This window comes from Cetorhinus maximus, chromosome 15 (genome assembly GCF_964194155.1).
Source record: "Cetorhinus maximus chromosome 15, sCetMax3.hap1.1, whole genome shotgun sequence".
NCBI lineage: Eukaryota > Metazoa > Chordata > Chondrichthyes > Lamniformes > Cetorhinidae > Cetorhinus > Cetorhinus maximus.
In genome coordinates, this window is record NC_135893.1 from 59,865,167 (window position 1) to 59,885,687 (window position 20,521).

The 20,521-nt window shown below is 45.8% G+C and overlaps 1 protein-coding gene across 1 annotated transcript in view; it reads right to left on the bottom strand.

The window, feature by feature from the left end:
* Window positions 1–549: 549 nt before the first annotated feature.
* The window catches only part of LOC144691217 (sodium/myo-inositol cotransporter 2-like), a 55,341-nt gene continuing 35,369 nt past the window's right edge, over window positions 550–20,521 (bottom strand). Inside the window, exons 11-16 of the mRNA XM_078559271.1 lie at window positions 17,307–17,475; window positions 12,393–12,608; window positions 7,801–7,867; window positions 1,148–1,243; window positions 989–1,057; window positions 550–761 (exon numbers count right to left, since the gene is read on the bottom strand). Of these exons, the coding sequence (XP_078415397.1) occupies window positions 550–761; window positions 989–1,057; window positions 1,148–1,243; window positions 7,801–7,867; window positions 12,393–12,608; window positions 17,307–17,475 (829 nt within the window). The remainder of the gene's footprint in view (window positions 762–988; window positions 1,058–1,147; window positions 1,244–7,800; window positions 7,868–12,392; window positions 12,609–17,306; window positions 17,476–20,521) is intronic.

Here is a 20,521-nt window from a genome sequence, read left to right on the forward strand (position 1 = left end):
ATAATCTGGTTTATGTGTTTGAATGGAACTAGCAAAAGGAACACCATGAGTGCGCCGGCTCTCAACTTGGTTTCTCTGCTACACTACAAGTCCCGTTGGAACCTTGGTGCATTACATGTGCTTTTTCCTGCATTACATAGATTATGTGCTCAAGTCTCTGGAGTGGGGCTTGAATCCACATTGTCTGACTGAAAGGCAAGACTGTTATCCAACAAACCATAGCTGATACTTAAGGACAGATCTGTTATTCTTTTGGAAATACGTTGTTGACCAATGCAAATCCCAGAATGTTTACCATCATGCACAGATTATGTATCCATTCATATCATTAGTACTTATGAGACTTTGTTGGTATGGACTGAATGCCTCGATCACCTTTGTAACACTAACCTCTGCATTCCAAAAACGTTCCTTGTACAAAGCACCTTCCGAGACAAATGATACCACTTTTTCATTTATTCAAACTGGTAGCAAAAATTCATTTTTCAAAGTTCTTTCTAGGTTTGTGATTTTCACTTCATTTTAAATGATATTACATATGTCATTCTTTTAGGAAAAATAAGCATAGAGAAAGACAGCAGCACTCAAACAGACGATTAAATTAGCATTAACAAAATTGTGCATATGACCCTCTTCACTGAACAAATGATTGTTGGCCAAAACGTTGCTTGTTGGAGCACTCGCTGTATCTTCCTTCTTATCCATCCCACAGAACCACAATACAAATGTTATCAACTTTGACCTTTTCTTCACTGATTCAACTGTAGGGGAGAGAGAAATGCAATGAGCCAATATGCTCCTAGTGCATTGTGAGCATAAAACCAGAAAATTTGGGCATGGAATTGCATTGGACATTTATGGGCTTCCATTCTGATTTGCTTGCCAAGAAAATTACTTGCCCTGATTTTGAACTTAAGACATGCCAAAAATAGCATGGGATTTCTGGATGAGATTCTCACAATTACATATATCACAGAGGATTGCTTACCCACTGAGAGACTGGAATTGCTCATGTTACTGACTTCCTCTAAATGAACCTCACCATCTTCAGGTTGGTCTGGGAGAGAGTATAATTGATGACAGAACTATATCAGTTACAATCCTGTTGCATTGTTCGCCAAAGTAATTATCGTGCTGGATTGCCTACCTGTTGAAAGGGTAACGTTGTTTGCGTTGCTGATTTCCTCTTGGTGCAGCTTATCTCCTTCAGGTTGTCTCATTGTAGAATCTATTTTGTGTGTGGCTGGTGGAGACCAATAGGTTGTTACAGAATTCTACTGGTAATGTGATGATGTTTGTAACCTATTCTGGCCTACCTAACTGCTCCCACTATGTAGAAATCATTAATTGCACAGTGTTAACCATTGGCCAGGCCAGTGAGAGAGCTTGAATCTGTCATAGACAAATTCAAGAGATTTTCCAAAGAATACATGTGGCTTCATTTCCTGCATCCACAAGCTACCAGCTCATGACCCACCAGAACTGTTGGTGTAGCATTTGTCAGAAATAAAAGTGGAACTTAGCCTCCCATTAAATGGTGCCACAGGTTTCGTAGTTGTTACAGTTGTGCCAAATCAACGTCCTGTCACATTCATGTCAGGGATGAATTATTGTTATACGAAACTTCATAAAGAACACAAGGGGGAGAGAGCAGTGAGACTTCATAAAGAGGTGCGAGAGGGAGAGGGCAGCTAAACTTCATAAAGAGCACGAAAGGGAGAGGAGATGATGATTTGGTGAGTGACAGGTGAGTAAACACTTTATATAAAGTTAAAGGTATGTCAGTGCAGCTCGGCCACGTGGAATGTGTATTCTGCAGGATGTGGGAAGTCATGCAGGCACAAAGTGCCGTTGATGGCTACAGCTGCAGGAAGTGTTACCAGCTGCAGAAACTTGAGCCCCCAGTTGCGGAACTTGAGCAGTGGCTGGAGTCGCTGTGGTGCATCGCAAGGCTGAGGATTATGTCAATAGCACATTTAGAGAGGTGGTCACACCGCAGCTAAGAAGTACACAGGCAGAGAGGGAATTGGTGACTGCCAGAGTATCTAAGAGAAACAGACAGGTAGTGCAGGAATCACCTGAGGCTATCTCGTTCTCTAACCGCTTTTCCATTTTGGATACTGGTGAGCGAGATGGTTCCTCAGAGGACTGTAGCAAGAGCTAAGTTCATGGCACCAAGGATGGCTCAGCTGCACAGGAGGGGAGAGTGGAACTGCTATAGTTGTACAGGACTCCATAGTTAGAGGAGCAGACAGGCGTTGCTGTTGGGCGCATGACTCCAGGATGGTATGTTGCCTCCCTGGTGCCAGGGTCAAAGATGTCACAGAGCAGCTGCAGGATATCCTTTTGTGGGAGGGTGGGCAGCCAGGGGTCGTGGTCCACATTGGAACCAATGACATAGGCAGAAAAAGGGATGAGGTACTGAAAGCATATATTAGGGAGTTGGGAAGGAAATTGAAAAGCAGCACCTCAAGAGCAGTAATCTCAGGGTTACTCCCAGTGCCACGTGCTAGTGAACATAAGAATAGGAAGATTGAGCAAGTCAATACGTGGCTGGAGAAATGGAGCAAGAGGGAAGGCTTTAGATTTCTGAGGCATTGGGATTGGTTCTGAGGCAGCTGGGACCTGTACAAGAAGGATGGGTTACACTTTAACAGGACTGGGACTACTGTCATGGTGGGGAGGTTTGCTAGTGCTGTTGGTGAGGGTTTAAACTAGATTAGCAGGGGGATGGGAACCTGAGGGGAAATTCAGAGAGGAGAGGAGAAAAACTGGCAGTGGGCAGTAGAGAAGTATTAACTGATAAGGAGGATATATCAGAGAATAGTATCAAGGTAAATAGAATACTTGGAGAGCTTGATAAAATTAGAGTAGGCTATAGTAAGTTATTAGATCAGGTCAGAGCAAGGGGGAAAGTTAAAAAGCCTAAATCAGGATTAACGTGCATGTGTGTGAATGCATCAAATGTGGTTAATAAGATTGGGGAACTACAGGCACAGGTTGACAAATGAAACTATGATATTATTGCTAAAACAGAGACCTAGCACAAAGAAGGGCAGGACTGGGTGTTAAATATTCCTGGGTACAAGGTATCTAGGAGATTCAGGAAAGGAAGAAAAGTGGGAGGAAGTGGCAGTGTTGATTAAGGATGGTATTACAGTTCTGGAGAGAGAGAGTGTTTCAGAGGGTCAAGGATGGAATCTCTCTGGCTAGAGGTAAGGAATGAAAAAGGTGCAATTGCATGGATCGGCGTAGTACGTAGAGATAATTAATTGGGGGAGTCCAACTTCAAGTGAGTCGAGTGAGTTGGAATAAAATGTTAGCAGAAAAGATGGTGGCTGAACAATGGGCTACATTCAAAGAGATGGTATTGCAAGCAATGTCAAGGTGTATTCCCTTGAAGGGGAAAGGTAGGATAAATAAATCTAGAACATCCTGGATGACGAGAGAAATAGAGGTGAAGATGAAAAGGAAGAAGTACATATATGACAGATGTCAGGTAGAAAATACAGTGGAAAATCAGGCTGAATATAGAAAGACCAGAGGGGAAGTGAAAAACTAATTAGAAAAGCAAGGAGGGAGCATGAAAAGAGACTAGCAGCTAACATAAAAGGTAATCCCAAGGCCTTCTATAAGCATGTAAATAATAAAAGGGTGGTAAAAGAAAGGGTAGGGCCAATTAGGGATAAAAAAGGACACTTGCATGTGGAGGCAGGAGAAGTAGTGGAGGCATAAATGAGTATTTTGCATCTGTCTTTACAAAGGAAGAGGAGGCTATCCAGGCTGAGATGAGAGGGGAGGTAACTGGTACACTCGAGGAATTTACAATTGAGAAGGAGGAGGTATTGGAAATGCTATCTTTTCTTAAAATTGATAAGGTACCAGGGCTGGATGAGATCCATCTGAGGATGCTAAGGGAGGTGAGAGTGGAAATTTCAGAGGCACTGGTCATAATCTTCCAGTCTTCCTTGGACACGGGTGAGGTGCCGGAGGACTGGAGAATTGCGAATGTTACACCATTGTTCAAAAAGGGGTGCAAGGATAAAGCCGGCAACTACAGACCTGTCAGTTTGACTTAAGTGGTAAGGAAACTACTGGAAACTATAGTTCAGGACAAAATCAATAGTCACTTAGACAGGTGCGGGATATTCCTTAAGGGAAAACCATGTTTAACTTGCTGGAGCTTTTTCAGTAGGTCATATAGAAGGTTGATAAGGCAATGCTGTTGTGTGATGTACATGGATTTTCAAAAGGCATTTGATACAGTGCCATACAATAGATTTGTGCGCAAAATTCTAGCTCATGGAATAAAAGGGAAAGTAGGCACTTGGATAAGAAATTGGCTGAGTGACAGGAAATGGAGAGTAGTGATAAATGATCGTTTGTCAGATTAGAGGAAGGTTTGTAGTGGAGTTCCCCAGGGGTCAGTGTTGGGACCCTTGGTCTTCGTGATATATATTAATAACCTAGAATGTGGTGTGCAGGGCATGATTTCAAAATTTGCAGATGGTATGAAGATTGGAAGCATTGTCATCTGTGATGCGGATAGTCTTGAACTTCAAAAGGACATAGGCATGTTGGTGGATTGGGCAGACAAATGGCAGATGAAGTTCAATGCAGAAAAGTGTGAGGTGATTCATTTTGGCAGGAAGAATGTGGAGAGACAGTATAAACTAAAGGGAGAAACTCTAAAGGAGGTGCAGGAACAGAGGGACCTCAATGTGTATGTACAGAAGTCATTGAAGTTGCCGGGGCATGTTGAGAGAGCAGTTAATAAAGCATATGGTATCCTAGGTTTTATTAATAGGGGCATTGAGTACAAGAATAAGGAGGTCATGTTAAACTTGTATAAGACACTAGTTAGGCCACATCTGGAGTACTGCATCCAGTTCTTGCTGCCATACTTGAGGAAGGATGTGAAGGCATTGGAGAGAGTAGAGAGGAGATTCACAAGAATGATTCCAGGCATAAACAACTGTAGCTATGAGGATAGATTGGTGAGGTTGGGTCTGTTTTCCTTGGAGAAAAGAAGGCTGAGAGGAGACTTGTTAGAGGTATTCAAGATCCTGAGAGGTATGGACAGGGTAAATAGTGAAAAACTATTCCCATACAAGAAAACATCAAGAACTAGAGGGCACAGGTTCAAAATAACGGGCAAAAAGAATAGAAATGATGCAAAGAAAAATGTTTTCACCCAGAGGATGGTTGGAATCTGGAACAAACTTCCTGAAAGGGTGGTGGAAGCAGGTTAGATCGAGGTATTCAAAAGGGAATTGGATTGCTATCTGAAAAGAAAGTATGTGCAGGGTTATGAGGATAAGGCAGGGGGGTGGGATTAGGTAGAATGCTTTTTCAGGGAGCCAGTGCAGACTCGATGGGCCAAATGGCCTCCTTCTGCACTGTAAAGATTCTGTGATTCTGTTAATACATTGTGGGCGGAATCTTCCACTCCTGCCAGCAGTGGCAATCTTGGCAGGTGGGGGCACTCAAATTAGTGAAAGGCAAAAAATCTCGACAGCGAGATAGACTGTTGGAATTTTGTTCTCCCGACTTTCAAGGCAGTTTAAAGGCGGGACAAGCTTCCTGACGAACAATGTCAGGAACCCCATTTGCATACATTAGCATCTCATGCATGTTCATTAAAAGGCCACCTCACTGGAATTAAGCTCCCCCTCCAAATTAAGTTCCCTGCAAGCGAGAATTTAGAACGTTCGGTTTTACGACTGTATATATGCAGCGTGCTCCTGTCGAACTTTGCCTCTTCCACGATTTTGAGGTCAGTAGATGCTGCTTTCACCTTCTTGGGGTCCTCGCATAACTTCGCTCGAGTGCTGTTAGCAAACGCTGAACCAAGACTGGACACGGGAGGCAGGCTAAGCAAGGAAGGGTGGGGAGAGAATGTCTGGGGTAGGGTAGCGGGGGACAGCATCCAGGGAAGGAGGCAAAGAGTTTAGAGTTTCTTAGAGGGTGGGGTTGGGGTCCTGGGGGGTGAACTCAGGGTACTGGTGATAAGAGGGGACAGTCACAGTCAGAGTGGGGAGTGAGACGCGGTAGAGTGGCAGGTTCAGGGTGAGAATTTGGTAGGTGAAGGTCTCATGGGATGAGGAGTCACAGAGGGGGACCAGACAGGTGGCTCTTATAACAGGAGGGAGCAGGCTCAGGGCGGGCATGGGGGCAGTGTCAGCTCTGAGGGAGGGAAGGCATCTGGAGATGGATTGTGATAGGGTCCAGGGTAATGGGGGGAGGTTCAAGGGTGATAGAGAAGAGAGGAATGGTGATACTGGGTAGGTCAAGGGTGATGGGGGGAAGTTGGTGGATGACAAGGGGAGGGTAGAAGGCGGTGGACCGAATCTGGAAGGTGACGTGCACCATTTTTCCAAACTGACATTGAGCATGCAGTTAGTCAGTAAATTAAATCCCTTGAAGTGGGAGGAGGGTCTTTTTGGCTGCTGGAGTTCAAGATCAGCACAAGTGGCTGACTAAAGGGACACCCTCATAATTATGAAGCAACTGAATGTCAACCATGCTCCATTGTGTTCGCCTCTCCATGGTGAAACCCACACAAAAGCAGGCTTGTACCCGACTCATGATCCCAGCAAGATCTGCTGCTGTTCATTCTGTGCTATTTGCCATCTGCTGCTGTCAGAGGCAGGGATGATGAGAGAGAGGGAGGGGAATGCCTCCAAGGGGCATGGCTGGTGGGCAGCAGCAAACTGTGACTCCAAACCTCTATCCTCCCAGGTGATTGGTCATGACTGACAAGGGCTCATGTGGTTAGCCTGTCTATGCTGCCAAGGCAATGGTCTCTCTATAGAGTCTCAAAGGTAGCAGAGGCAAGCTGGATATTGTCAGAGGGAGGCTTCTTGCATATGGCTCTCATCACCCTGGTCAATGAGCAAGGTCTCCATGTGCAGTCCTGTATGAACAGGAGGAACACCCATCTCTGGTTCCCCAGGATATCCTTTGCCTTGAAGGGGTGGGGTGGGGATGCCATGTCTAGATGGAGGCCTGGTGAAGGGCTTAACACTGGCCTGCTGTCTTTGAAATGGATGGAAACCTGTAAAGGACATGCTCACTAAATTTATCACTTCAATTCGTTCACAGATCCATTGAGGCGTTGATGATGCAGGCTGCAGGCAACCCTGCCATGGTAATGGCTCTCATCCAGATGAGGAGGTGGAGAGCCTATCACAGGTTGGCACAGGGCCAGGAGGAGCAAGGGCTCGAGCAGCAAGAGGCAGCGGGCCTCAAGAAGGTCAAGATGCTGGCAAACAGGGTCACTGCATTGGCAAGCATTGGCCCGGCCATGAGTGTATCACAGGCAGCATTCTTATCTAGAAATGAGCAATAGGCAATGCCAGAGGCACCTTTGGATGTCCCGGGATGTGGTTGCTCACATTTGCCAACTTCTCCAGCACAAGCTGCGGCCGCAGGGACTCTGGAGTAATGCAGAGCTCCTGGCCTTCATTGAGTGAATGGCTGCCTGGGTGCCATTTAAATATGGCGCCAGGACCTTCGACCTCATGAGGTAATGGAGGGGCGGGCAACATCCTGCTCGTCCCACCACGAGATTCATCACGCTCCTCGCAGATGCATACTTAATGAGCTGAACAGCAGAAGATCGCATGTGGTCAGCTGTCCCACCGCCCAATGGGAATCATGGCGACTTTCCTGCCTACCACTTGACTCAGACTCCAGAAGGGAAGATTGCGCCTTGTGTGCCAGTGCAATGATCATGGAGAACGCCTACCCATTGAAAGGTGACTGCTCATGTTAGTAGTTCCTTACCATATAGCTTACCTTCTTCAGCCTGTCCTACTACAGAATTGTTTCTTTCAAAACGGGTGAACCAGGTCATGCGGCTAATCTAAGATTGAAGAAGAAAGATTATAACACAATGTACCAGGATGCTGATTTTGCTGCAGTTAAACAGTGTTGGCTCGCAATGCCAAACAAGTTCTGAAAGAACCCTGTTCATTTGACTCTACAAGCAGGCTTTATTCAGGTGAAATTTATGAGCGACTAACACATGCACTTTGGGTGGGTAATTCCCAGCTACATTTTCTTCCTATTTCCAGCTGTGTGAATTGTTCATCCTGATTTATCACCTTGCAGCCACGCTCCCTGGTTTCAGAGCCAAAAAGGATGTTTTGCAGTAGAATTGCCAGACGCTTATTTTCAGATATGGGGCAGGATTTTTCACTCGGTGTCCGGGCACGTGCCGGACATGCCCGAGCGTTAAATAGCGTGTGATGACGTCAGGCGAGCACCCCGACGTCATCGTGCACTTGTGTGATAGTTCAGTCGGCGGGCGTGCATGAGAGTCGGCAGCGCGCCTGTCGACAATTAAGAGGCCCATTAAGGCCATTAATGTATCAATAAGTGCGATTTTTCGCTGCCCATCCAACATGACGGTTGGTGGGCGGGCAAATCGACCAGACGGCCTTTGGACTTTTGAGGAAACCTTGTCCATGGGCGGGATGAGGTTTCCAATATTAATTTTTTTTCAAATAAAAATGTTTTGACAGAATTTTTATAATCTATATGTTCATGTGAGAGAGTCTGATGTGTGGACATTTTTCCTGCATTTCCAAATCTTTATTTCATGGTTTAAAATTCTTCAGCTCCCTGAGGCAGCTCTCTGTCTTCAGAGGGCTTTCATTGCACGCTCCCCCGTGCCCACACAGACTTCAACGCTCGCCCTTCTCCTGCCCCCACCCCAGCAGCGCTGAGCCTCTCAGCACACATTTCACACTGGCTGGCTGTTAATTAACCAGCCAGTGTGAAATCACGGTCAGGGGCCGGTTGCGGGCGCAGGTCGTTTCCCGGCTGCTCCTGGGCCCACCCACCGCACCCGCCCGACGGCCTCTAAATCCTGCCCATGATGAATCTGGACTGATCTGTGAAGACATTTCTAAAATTGAACAAAATCTAAGGGGGGCAATTTGAACCCTATCTGCCAGCAGAAACTGGGGGGAACGGGCAATTAAAATTGCCTAAGGTACTCTCTGAACTGAGGCTGCCAGGATCCCACTGTTTCGTACTTTAACCTTCTACACTAGGTAGATGGCAAGGACACCCAGCCACACATTTAAATTTACACATCAGGTCCCGGTGATGTAATTGAGACACATCTGCAATTTTAACTGAAACTTCAGCCGGGAATCTGTCACAACGTTCTGCCAAGTGAAAACCAATCAGGACCAGACAGGCTCTTCAGGCCCCCCAAGTAAAAGGCCTCTCCTGTACACTGAGTGTGATCTACGTCCCACCACCACCGTCCTGAGTCCCCAACACCAGAGGCACAGAAACCAGCCCACCAGCTACCTGTTGTCAATGGGTAGTCACCATGCCTCCCAATTTTCCACCACTTTTCATGGACTCTCTATCCAGAATTGCTGGAAAGTTGGTCAGTGGGATTTGAAATGAAGGCCAGGAGCTAAAATAGCCTGGGCTTCATTTCTGGAGTGGTGGGTGCATCTCCAACTCACCTCACCACTCACCCAGCTAGAAACTGTTGGAGTTAAAATCAGAAGCAATGCTTCTCATGACGTAGAGACATTAGTTATTGGCTCGGATTTTGTGTAGGCAATGATGGCCAAGCTTTCAGCATGTGCAGCCATTGCATGGAGGAGTGGCCCAGCAACTCACAAGCGCACTGTAGCGCATAAATTCAGAAGTTGCACTGGGCCAATCTCTGCTGCTCTGGAGGTTTTGCAGTATCAGTCACCGACCTGCAGATTAAAACGAGAGATATGGCAGTAGCGAGAATTTGGGCTGATTGCCCACTAACAACAAATTATTCTGATTATAAAGTTTTGGTATTTTGAGGGGTTTCTCTCATTTTGCAAATGCTTAATGACATAGGCGCCAGAAAGGCACTTTCAAAACAGCTGTGAAAAGGACTCTCTGAAAATAGATTCTTCAACTCTCCTTAAATTTAATTTATCAGACTTTTTAAATGTTGAAATTGATTTAACAAGATGTATCTGACTTTTTTAATGTTTTAATGTAAATGATTTTTTGCATGATTTAACAGATATTTTAAATGTTTCAATATATATCACTTAAAAAAATTCTGACTTTTAAAAACATGTATTAATTTATGATTTTGTAAAATGATTCTGATAAAATTAATCCAACTTAATCTTTTGTCCTTTTGACTTTTTAAACATGGCAGAAACAGCGTCAGCTGAATTTTGACTGATTCTGCACAATGTGAGATGTGCTTCACATCCGCACTACAGAACACTGCAGGGCCAAGCTGAGGCCCATGCCATGAGAGAATCCTCCCTCCTTGGAGCTGAAATCCTCACTCCCAAGTCCAAGGTGAGCAGCAAATACTGTCGAATCGCCACTACTGCAAAATCAGGGCCATTAAGTTTTCAAAGAATGCGCACAATAACTCAAGCTATAGATTTTTGCCTCTCCCACAACTGTTTGGTTTTGGCAGCAACAACATATGATGCACACCCTTCAGCAACTTTAACTGGATCTGAGAGCAGCCAAATATTTTACATTGATAAACCCAAACTAAAAGGGTCTAATACAGGGGTCAGCATGTGGCTCATTAAGGATTCTTCTACCAACCTTGATCAACCAGACGCATTTTATCTCCTATCAATTTTTAGAAAATACTTACCTAAATGTGTTTGTCATTTAAAAAGAATATCAGATATTAAAAAATCAGCTTGGATATTTTAATAGACAATAAAGGAAGCTAACCGTGGCCCTTGCTTTGAGGCTGTTATGCCACAAAAATGTAATTTATTACAGGAAACAGAAGTTTCTGGCATTCATCAGTAGTACTGTGAGGAATATTAAGAAGGTCGACAGATCTTTTTTTAAACTGATGACTCTTCTCTGCAGGTATGTGAATGAGCATCAGTAAAAAGGTGTCGCATAGAAATGCATAAATATGTCTCTGCCTTGCTTTTCATTGTTATTGACATTTGAATAGCAAGATTGTAGCTCTGAAGGTACTGCATTTTTGACAATTTAAAAAAAAATCTCTGCTTGTTATTAAGGTTTCTAACCTCTGGTCTAGCACCAATGGCAACACACAGCCAATATGGAAAGGAATATGAGAAACAATGAGGTGAATCAAGTAATGAGACCTTCTGGCTGCTTATCATTGTAATTTTCAACCCCACTGCCAAGCTGACCTTTCTGTCCTTGGCCTCCTGCACAGTTCGAATGAAACTCAACAGAAGATCGAGAAACAGCATCTCATCTTTTGATTCGGCACTTTACAACCTTCCAGACACAATACTGAGTTCAATAATGTCAGATAATAACCATTCCTACCATTTTGTCGGACAAAGGTGCTGTTCCCATTTATGACCCCTCTGGAGACCACTTCTGTTCCTTTACTTGTCTCATTCTCTTACCCTGCACTGTCATATGTTTTTTCTTTTAATCACTCCTGCTTCCCACTGTATCACTAACCTTCCCTTTTGTTCTTTTCTCTCCCTCCTCCTTTCCCTGTCTCTGTACTTGCTTAAAATCGGGTCTGTCTCTAGCTTTTGCTAGTTCTGCCAAAAGGTTCTTGATATGAAATGTGAACTCTGTCTCTATCAACACAAATATTATCTGATCTGCTGAGCATTTCCAGAATTTTCTGGGGTTTGTTTTCAATTCCCAGCATCTGCAATATTGTGCTTTTGCAATGAGTAGCTGATGAGAAAATTCAATTTTAAAATGAGGAAGCAGCTAAGAAACCATAGGACTGAGGTTGACATCCATCTACTAGCTATTGATGTTCTCACTTTTACTTAGCAAAGTGTTCTATTCCAGAAAGCTAGTTGAAGGACAGAACAGGAGCCAATATTTACACATTTCTATATGTATTTACAGAGTTATACATTGCAAGTATATATCTCTTAACCCAACAGCCACAGATTTAGTCTGTGTGTATTTAGAGGGCTCAAGTGAATCCCCATTTAATGCCCACCACCTGCAAACAATTAAACAAAATGAATGTACAAATAGCACAAAGGTTCTATCCAGCTCTCTCACTGCTCAACACAATTCATTTGAGTTTTAGAAGCAAATACAAACATACAAAATTAACAGGCAGGAAAAGACCTGCTAATCTATCAAGCCTGCCCCACACACCATGATGACTAAAGCATCATGACTAGACATTTCCATCCTCCTTCCAGATACACTACTCTTCAAGAAAAGAGGAGTCGCCTCACATTCAACTACACTTGTGTAGTTCAAATAAATGTTCCCTGGTCCTGTCAAACTGCAATAATCTATCAATGGGCACATAATCCAGTCCTTTGTTTAATAGACTTCCAGCAGTGGTCTCTAAGTTCTAAAGTAAGTAGACCAAAGTCTCAATAGCTGGGATCAAATATTTCACTTGAAGTGACTGAATCACTCACCCTTTCTGGATCTGGAGGTTTTGTACTGAGACTGATGATCACCACAACGATCAATGTAAACACAGAAAGGATGATGGAAAAGTACAGGTAATGAACGTACTTGGTCACCAGAGGCCGGTCATCAGGTTGGCCACACAGAGGCTCTGGATAAATAAAGTCCAAAGCCATTCGAATGCAGCCTACCAGGATTCCTGTGAAGAGGCCCCAGAATGCACCCTGTACACACAAGCAGAGTCAGAAATTAGTCCTTTAGTTTAGTAAATCTGTGAGATGTTGACTGACTTGTCTCTACAAACGTTTAATGAGTAACAGATTGGAATTTTGAGTTTTAAAATGGGAAGACAGCTAGGAGATCACAGGACAAAAAATAAAAAGTACCTGGAAAAACTCAGCAGGTCTGGCAGCATCGGCGGAGAAGAGTACAGTTGATGTTTCAAGTCCTCATGACCCTTCAACAGAACTAAGTAAAAATAGGAAAGGGGTGAAATATAAGCTGGTTTAAGGGGGGAGGGGCGGGGGGGGTGTTGGGGGGTGGTTGTTGGGACAAGCAAGCAGTGATAGAAGGAGATAACCAAAAGGTGTCACAGACAAAAGAACAAAGAGGTGTTGAAGGTGGTGATATTATCTAACAGAATGTGCTAATTAAGAATGGATAGCAGGACAAGCAAGGTAGTTCTAGTGGGGGTGGGGTGAAATAAGACTAAAAGGGCATAAAAGGTATAGATAAATGATCGGTGGAATACATTAAAAATAATGGAAATAGGTGGGAAAAGAAAAATCTATATAAATTATTGGAAAAAACAAGGAGGAGGGGGAAGAAACGGAAAGGGGGTGGGGATGGAGGAGGGAGTTTAAGATCTAAAATTTTTGAACTCAATATTCAGCCCGGAAGGCTGTAAAGTGCCTAGTGGGAAGATGAGGTGCTGATCCTCCAGTTTGCGTTGAGCTTCACTGGAACAATGCAGCAAGCCAAGGACAGACATGTGGGCAAGAGAGCAGGGTGGAGTGTTAAAATGGCAAGCGACAGGGAGGTCTGGGTGATGCTTGCGGACAGACCGAAGGTGTTCTGCAAAGCGATCACCCAGTCTGCGTTTGGTCTTTCCAATGTAGAGGAAACCGCATTGGGAGCAACGAATGCAGTAACTACGAATGCAGGAGAATATGGAGGCTGGTGGGGTGATAAGTGAGGACAAGGGGGACCCTAACATGTTTCTGGGAGGGAGAAGAAGGCGTGAGGGCAGATGCGCGGGAGATGGGCCGGACATGGTTGAGGGCCCTGTCAACTACCGTGGGTGGAAAACCTCGGTTAAGGAAGAAGGAGGACATGTCAGAAGAACTGTTTTTGAAGGTAGCATCATCAGAACAGATGCGACGGAGGCGAAGGAACTGAGAGAATGGGATGGAGTCCTTACAGGAAGCGGGGTGTGAGGAGCTGTAGTCGAGGTAGCTGTGGGAGTCGGTGGGCTTGTAACGGATATTGGTGGACAGTCTATCACCAGAAATTGAGACAGAGGTCAAGGAAGGGAAGGGAAGTGTCAGAGATGGACCATGTGAAAATGATGGAGGGATTGGAGATTGGAAGCAAAATTAATAAATTTTTCCAGGTCCCGACAAGAGCATGAAGCAGCTCCGAAGTAATCATCGATGTACCGGAGAAAGAGTTGTGGGAGGGGGCCGGAGTAGGACTGGAACAAGGAATGTTCCACATACCCCATTAAGAGACAGGCATAGCTGGGGCCCATGCGGGTACCCATAGCCACACCTTTTATTTGGAGGAAGTGAGAGGAGTTAAAGGAGAAATTGTTCAGTGTGAGAACAAGTTCAGCCAGACGGAGGAGCGTATTGGTGGATGGGGATTGTTCAGGCCTCTGTTCGAGGAAGAAGCTGAGAGCCCTCAGACCATCCCGGTGGGGGATGGAGGTGTAGAGGGATTGGACGTCCATGGTGAAGAGGAGGCGGTTGGAGCCAGGGAACTGGAAATTGTTGATGTGACGTAAGGTGTCAGAGGAATCACGGATGCAGGTGGGAAGGGACTGGACAAGGGGAGAGAGAAAGGAGTCAAGATAGCGAGAAATGAGTTCCGTGGGGCAGGAACAGGCTGACACGATTGGTCTGCCGGGACAGTCCTGTTTGTGGATTTTGGATAGGAGGTAGAAGCGGGCTGTCCGAGGTTGGGTGACTATCAGGTTGGAAGCTGTGGAAGGAAGATTTCCAGAGGAGATGAGGTCAGTGACAGTCCTGGAAATAATGGCTTGATGTTCAGTGGTGGGGTCATGGTCCAGGGAGAGGTAGGAGGAAGTATCTGCGAGTTGACGCTCAGCCTCCGCGAGGTAGAGGTCAGTGCGCCAGAAAGCAACAGCACCACCCTTGTCAGCGGGTTTGATGACAATGTTAGGGTTGGATCCGTCCACAAGCATCACCCAGACCTCCCTGTCGCTTGCCATTTTAACACTCCACCCTGCTCTCTTGCCCACGTCTGTCCTTGGCTTGCTGCATTGTTCCAGTGAAGCTCAACGCAAACTGGAGGAACAGCACCTCATCTTCCGACTAGGCACTTTACAGCCTTCCGGGCTGAATGTTGAGTTCAACAATTTTAGATCTTAAACTCCCTCCTCCATCCCCACCCCCTTTCCATTTCTTCCCCCTCCTCCTTGTTTTTTCCAATAATTTATATAGATTTTTCTTTTCCCACCTATTTCCATTATTTTTAATGTATTCCACCGATCATTTATCTATACTTTTTATGCCCTTTTAGTCTTATTTCACCCCACCCCCACTAGAGCTACCTTGCTTGTCCTGCTATCCATTCTTAATTAGCACATTCTGTTAGATAATATCACCACCTTCAACACCTCTTTGTTCTTTTGTCTGTGACACCTTTTGGTTATCTCCTTCTATCACTGCTTGCTTGTCCCAACAACCCACCCCCCCCCCCCCCCAAAACCAGCTTATATTTCACCCCACTCCTATTTTTACTCAGTTCCGTTGAAGGGTCATGAGTACTCGAAACGTCAACTGTACTCTTCTCTGCCGATGCTGCCAGACCTGCTGAGTTTTTCCAGGTATTTTTTATTTTTTGTTTTGGATTTCCAGCATCCACAGTTTTTTTGTTTTTATCTCTAGGAGATCACAGGATTGACTTTGACCTGCTTAGACAGGTGTTCTCAGTTGTGCTCAGTATAGGTTCCATTCCAGCTTCCTCACTGCTCAATCAAAAGACTGCCTTCAAACCCATTCACTTGCAACACACAATCATTGGTCAGGTTCTTTCATTTGCATAGTCATCTGTCACCCTTTGGGCAGTACTACTGCATCAACAAAGTAATATAAAACAAAAAAAAAAGTGTCCATAAGATACAAAAGAGATCATCCATTGTTTAAATCAAACCTTACTTTTTGCTTATTTAGAAATGGACTTTGCTGGAGAAAAAACATGGCTGCTACAGGTCACATGATTTCCAAGTTGGCTACAGTTCTGGAAACTTCCAACAGTAATTTCAGGACAAAGCTCAACCCTCATCCTTGTGGAATCTCATACTTATCATTATGTGGACCCATTACAATCATTGAAACAAGGGAGCAGCAGATGGTCTGTTGCACCAGCCTGGACTTGTAACAAAGAAAGAGAACCATTGAAACTTGTTTACCTGCAGCGGCACTAATAGCCACCATCTATCTCTTAAGTGAACAATGGATTTGGACCAGAGATATGGAAACTGATTGTTAACCTTAAACTGACTCATCAATGGGCAACACCACATGACTTAAGCTCCCTCGGCCATTGGAAAGTTTTACTGTTACATTCCTGGACTCCCAGGGCAGTCTGCTGTTAACATCCAGCCTGTCAACCTCAAAGCAGGACTCCAGGCAGACAACAAAGCTTGCCTCGAGTCTAAACCTCCTCATAGCATGGTTCTCTGGAAGATTGCTGCCATCGCCTGCAGAGTGGACCAAATCTCTGTATACAAACTTCATCTTGCTGTGTTATCACCAACTTTGAAGGAACTCGGGAACTCCTGCTTAGAGCTGGCTGATCTCATCTAAACTTTAACTCCTACGTGAAGGAACCCTCAGTGGACTCTGAAACCTGACTCTAACATTCACATGAATTAATATTCCTATCTTTTATTTTGTTCTATGTTATTCCTAGTTATAAAACTTTTTTCCTTCCCATCTCCTTCTTGCGTGTGTATGTAGTTGTGATGACCATCCTCCAGGTTTGAATGTATGAATAAACAATACTTCTGATTTAACCCTAAAGAGAGTTTGCTGCAAGTCACTAAAATTGATTTCACAAACAAAGGGTTTGCGGAAACATGCCATAGACTATTTCAAAATTAAAACACCTCTGCTTATGGACAGCCAGCAAGAAAAATAAAGGAGTTCAGTTTGCCTCTCTCCCTTGTCCGTAACAATGGTGTGAGCCTTCTGGACTCCATCGCCTGACAATCTCTTACAGGATCTGCAAGAAGGAGCTGATCACAAACTTCCTCACTAATTGCCAGTCCTCGGAAGGTATGTAATTTTCTTAAATAATATCCCACAATTTGAACACAATTTTGCTTGCTGCAATTGGATTGAAGATCATTGAACAGCTGGGGCAGGACCTGCTGTGCCTCCTGATTAATGGAACATACAGCTTTTTTGTGCTTTTTCTTTGGGCTTCCCATTGCCCGATTGAGAAGTTCTAGCACATTGCAGAATGTTCAAGAGGGTAGTGAGAGAGAGTTTGGCAGTGGCTTCCTGAGGGTACACCCTATTTTGTTAGGCTTCCATCTGATGTACCCCTTTGGCATTGTTAAGAGCAGGAATTCACCAAATAGAGGTAACCAGGGAGAGCCTAGGCAGCTTTTCTGTTATAAGCTTACTATTAACCTTTAGTTAATATAAAATAAATCTTAGAGCAATAGGCACCATCTCATTAGTTCGTTTCCAGAAGCAGCCAGCCATGAAGACCACTGCGACAGGTGGCTGTAAGTAGGAGCTGATGGATTGGATGTACTGGAAGAGCTGACCACCTTGGCTCATTTGCACCAAAGGAATCCATAGCACAGAAAGCACTACGAGGACCAGAACAAATACCCTGGAACAAAAGGAAAATTAAATTTAGCAATTGTGCACAAAGGTTTCGCCTCCGCTCAATAGTAACTGTAACAAGACACTGGTGGAGCCTTGCTGCTTCTGTGATTTCCTATCTTACAATTTTTTTACATATACTCTTTTAAAAGAAAGGATTTTTGTAGAGAAATGGGAGTTGGGAAGGGTGAATATCCCCTGAGGCTGGGATTTTCAGTGCCCACCGGCATCAGGCGTGTTCAGTGGTGTGAATGGACAATATGGTGCAATTAGTTTCACAGTGCTGTGAAACCAGTTCACGATTGTCTGCTCAGCCCACCATCAGCGGGCTGTGTTTCCTGACATCAGGTGTCGGGAACCTCATTATAATGCATCTGCTATCATTATTAGGCCACCCTGCCGGAATCGTTCCCCCCCCACCCTCCCCCCACCACCCCTGGCTGGAATGTCCATCCATGTCGCTGGGAAAGCACGCTTAGGTGAGTACACAGTAACGTTGTGCAGCGCTCGCCAGGTTCACCTGTTGGACTTCAAGCTTGAGGAGTGTTGGGGGCATCAAGGGCAGCTCTGCCGTTGAGGCAACTTTGGGGGTAGTGGGGGTCAAGGGCAGCCCTGCCATTGAATATAGCGCACAAGCTTTTGGGGTGAGGGGTAGGGTGGGCAAGGGAAGCGGCCAGGCATGAGGGAAACCTGTTCAAAGTGACCATTCCTCTGCAGCTGAGACAGTCCAGGCGCAGCCACATTGATATGATTGGAGTCAGGCTTCTAGCTTATCTGCACATTCAAGCAATGCAGAGGCAACAAAGTGGCACCAAGTGCTCCAAAGCTTTTCAGCCCCCAGGCACAGACTGCAAAGTCATGAGCATTTTAGTGGACTGCAGAACAGTTGGACGACTGCACACTTTGTAAATCTCCTTGCTAAAGCTGGCCATTGAGCAGTCACTGCTGGAGGTGCCCACAGCCCCTTACAATGTCATCATTCTTGTTTGAATCAGTCTCCCCCACGGTTCAAGCTAACAGTGCAACCTTGCAGTGCGGGTTAGGAGAATGCCTGTGCCTGAGCTAAGAGCACAGCATGCAGTCCAATGGACAAAGCTGCAGCCAATTGGTCAGGTGGAGTGGAGTGGAGGTTGGGGGGTTCTGGGCAGCCATGCAGCGCACTAAACTCTGGCCATCCAAGTGGTGGCCAGCACTCTCCGGGAAGCATTAAGGGGTCTTCACACTTAACAAGGAAAAGTTCTTAGTACACCCATGCTAACCACACGTCTCTCTCTTTCATTCTGCAGGAGTACAACATCAGGATCATGGAATCTGGTGAACTAGCTGTATGCCTGATGGCCTACAGAGACCAACGACAATGGAGGAGAGAGTGACTGAGGATCCTGGCTATGCAAAGGCAGGAGCAGCAACTTCAGGAAGAAGGGGCAGCTGAGGCTCCCGCACACACCGCCGAAGAACCACAGCGAGCCATTGCTGGTTAGCGCCTAGCAACAGCTAAGGTCTATAGATGCCGCCTTTCATTCCTGCAGATGACCGAGAACCAGTGTCGCCGAAGACTGCACATGTCTATGGAACTGGTCGGTCATATCTGCCAGCTACTGCAGAACTTGGCACCACAGGGACATGGAGGCATCCACTGCCAGTGGCCGTGAAAGTTTTCGCAGCGCTCAATTTCTACACCAGTGGCTCCTTTTAGGACTCCACAGGTGACTTGTGTGGGATATCAGAAGCCTCCACCCACAAATACATCCGTGAGGTCACAGATGCCATCTCTGCAAGGGCACACAACTTCGTGCATTTCACCTGGGACCAGGTCAGCCAGGATGCAAGAGCGATTGGATTTGCCCAGATCTCGGGTTTCCCACAGGTGCAGGGTGCCATCAACTGCGCTCACATGGTGCTCAGATCTCCGTCGCAACACACGGTTAACTATATCAACCACAAGGGGTTGTACTCGCAGCTGGTGTGCGACCACCAGAAACTCCTCCTGCAGGTGAGAGTACGGTTTCCAGGGAGTGTGCACGACTGCTGCATCCTCAGTCGGTCACAGATCCCTAAAATGTTCCAGGATCCTCAGAAGCTGCAGGGATGGCTCGTCGGGGACAAAGGCTACCCACAGAGGCCGTGGCTGATGACACCCATGTGGCGGCCTCAGACTGCAGCAGAGCGATGGTATAATGAGGCTCATGCTGCAACTCGAAACTTGGTGGAGCAAACCACTTGGTGGATGCTGAAGATGAGGTTCTGGTGCCTGGACCAGTCTGGTGGAGCCCTGCAATATGGTTTGCAGAGGGTGTCACGCATTGTTGTCGTCTGCTGCGCCCTTTACAACCTGCCGCTGCAACGGGGAGATGAACTGGCTGAGGAGGAGATGGAGGTCTCCTCCGATGAGGAGGATGCCAACAGGGATGAGGGTGAGGAGGTCCTCAAAGGCGATGATGATGGGGATGAGGCCCTCACACTGGCCAGATGAGGCAGGCGCACTCGGGAGGTCCTCGTAACTGCTAAATTTGTGGAGGATGATGACGACATGCAATGAGGTGAACTCATAGATCCTCACATTGTATCTGTGAACGTTTGACCCCCGTCTGGCTTATGGCAGCGCGAATATGCTCTGTGAGAATGTTCCTATCATGGAGATGCAGTGGAGGCCCTAATGGTCACTTGATTGCAGGAGGATGTTGACGGGATGCTGAAGAGATGGGAGCAGCCCCACCTTAAAGGTGCTGAGAGCACTCAGAGAGAATGACGGAACTCTGTGGCACCTGCCCACTACATTCTGGCAGCAATGACAAGCACCATCGAGGTGCAGGCATCAGTAATGTATCCAGGGAGTGTGAGGCCGGACCATCACTTTGGTCTGAAGGCTGCACAGAGCACAGGAAAGAGGCCCTGGACTGAGACACCTGCCTTTATCTTGTGCAGAAAGGTTTCACATCTGAGTGACAAGAACACTGCTCATCAGAACAAGGAGCCACAGGCAGGGAGACATTCTTGGGAGTTTATTGACAATAGTGAACAGTAAGTACAAGTGATTAACACCCATGCCCAGG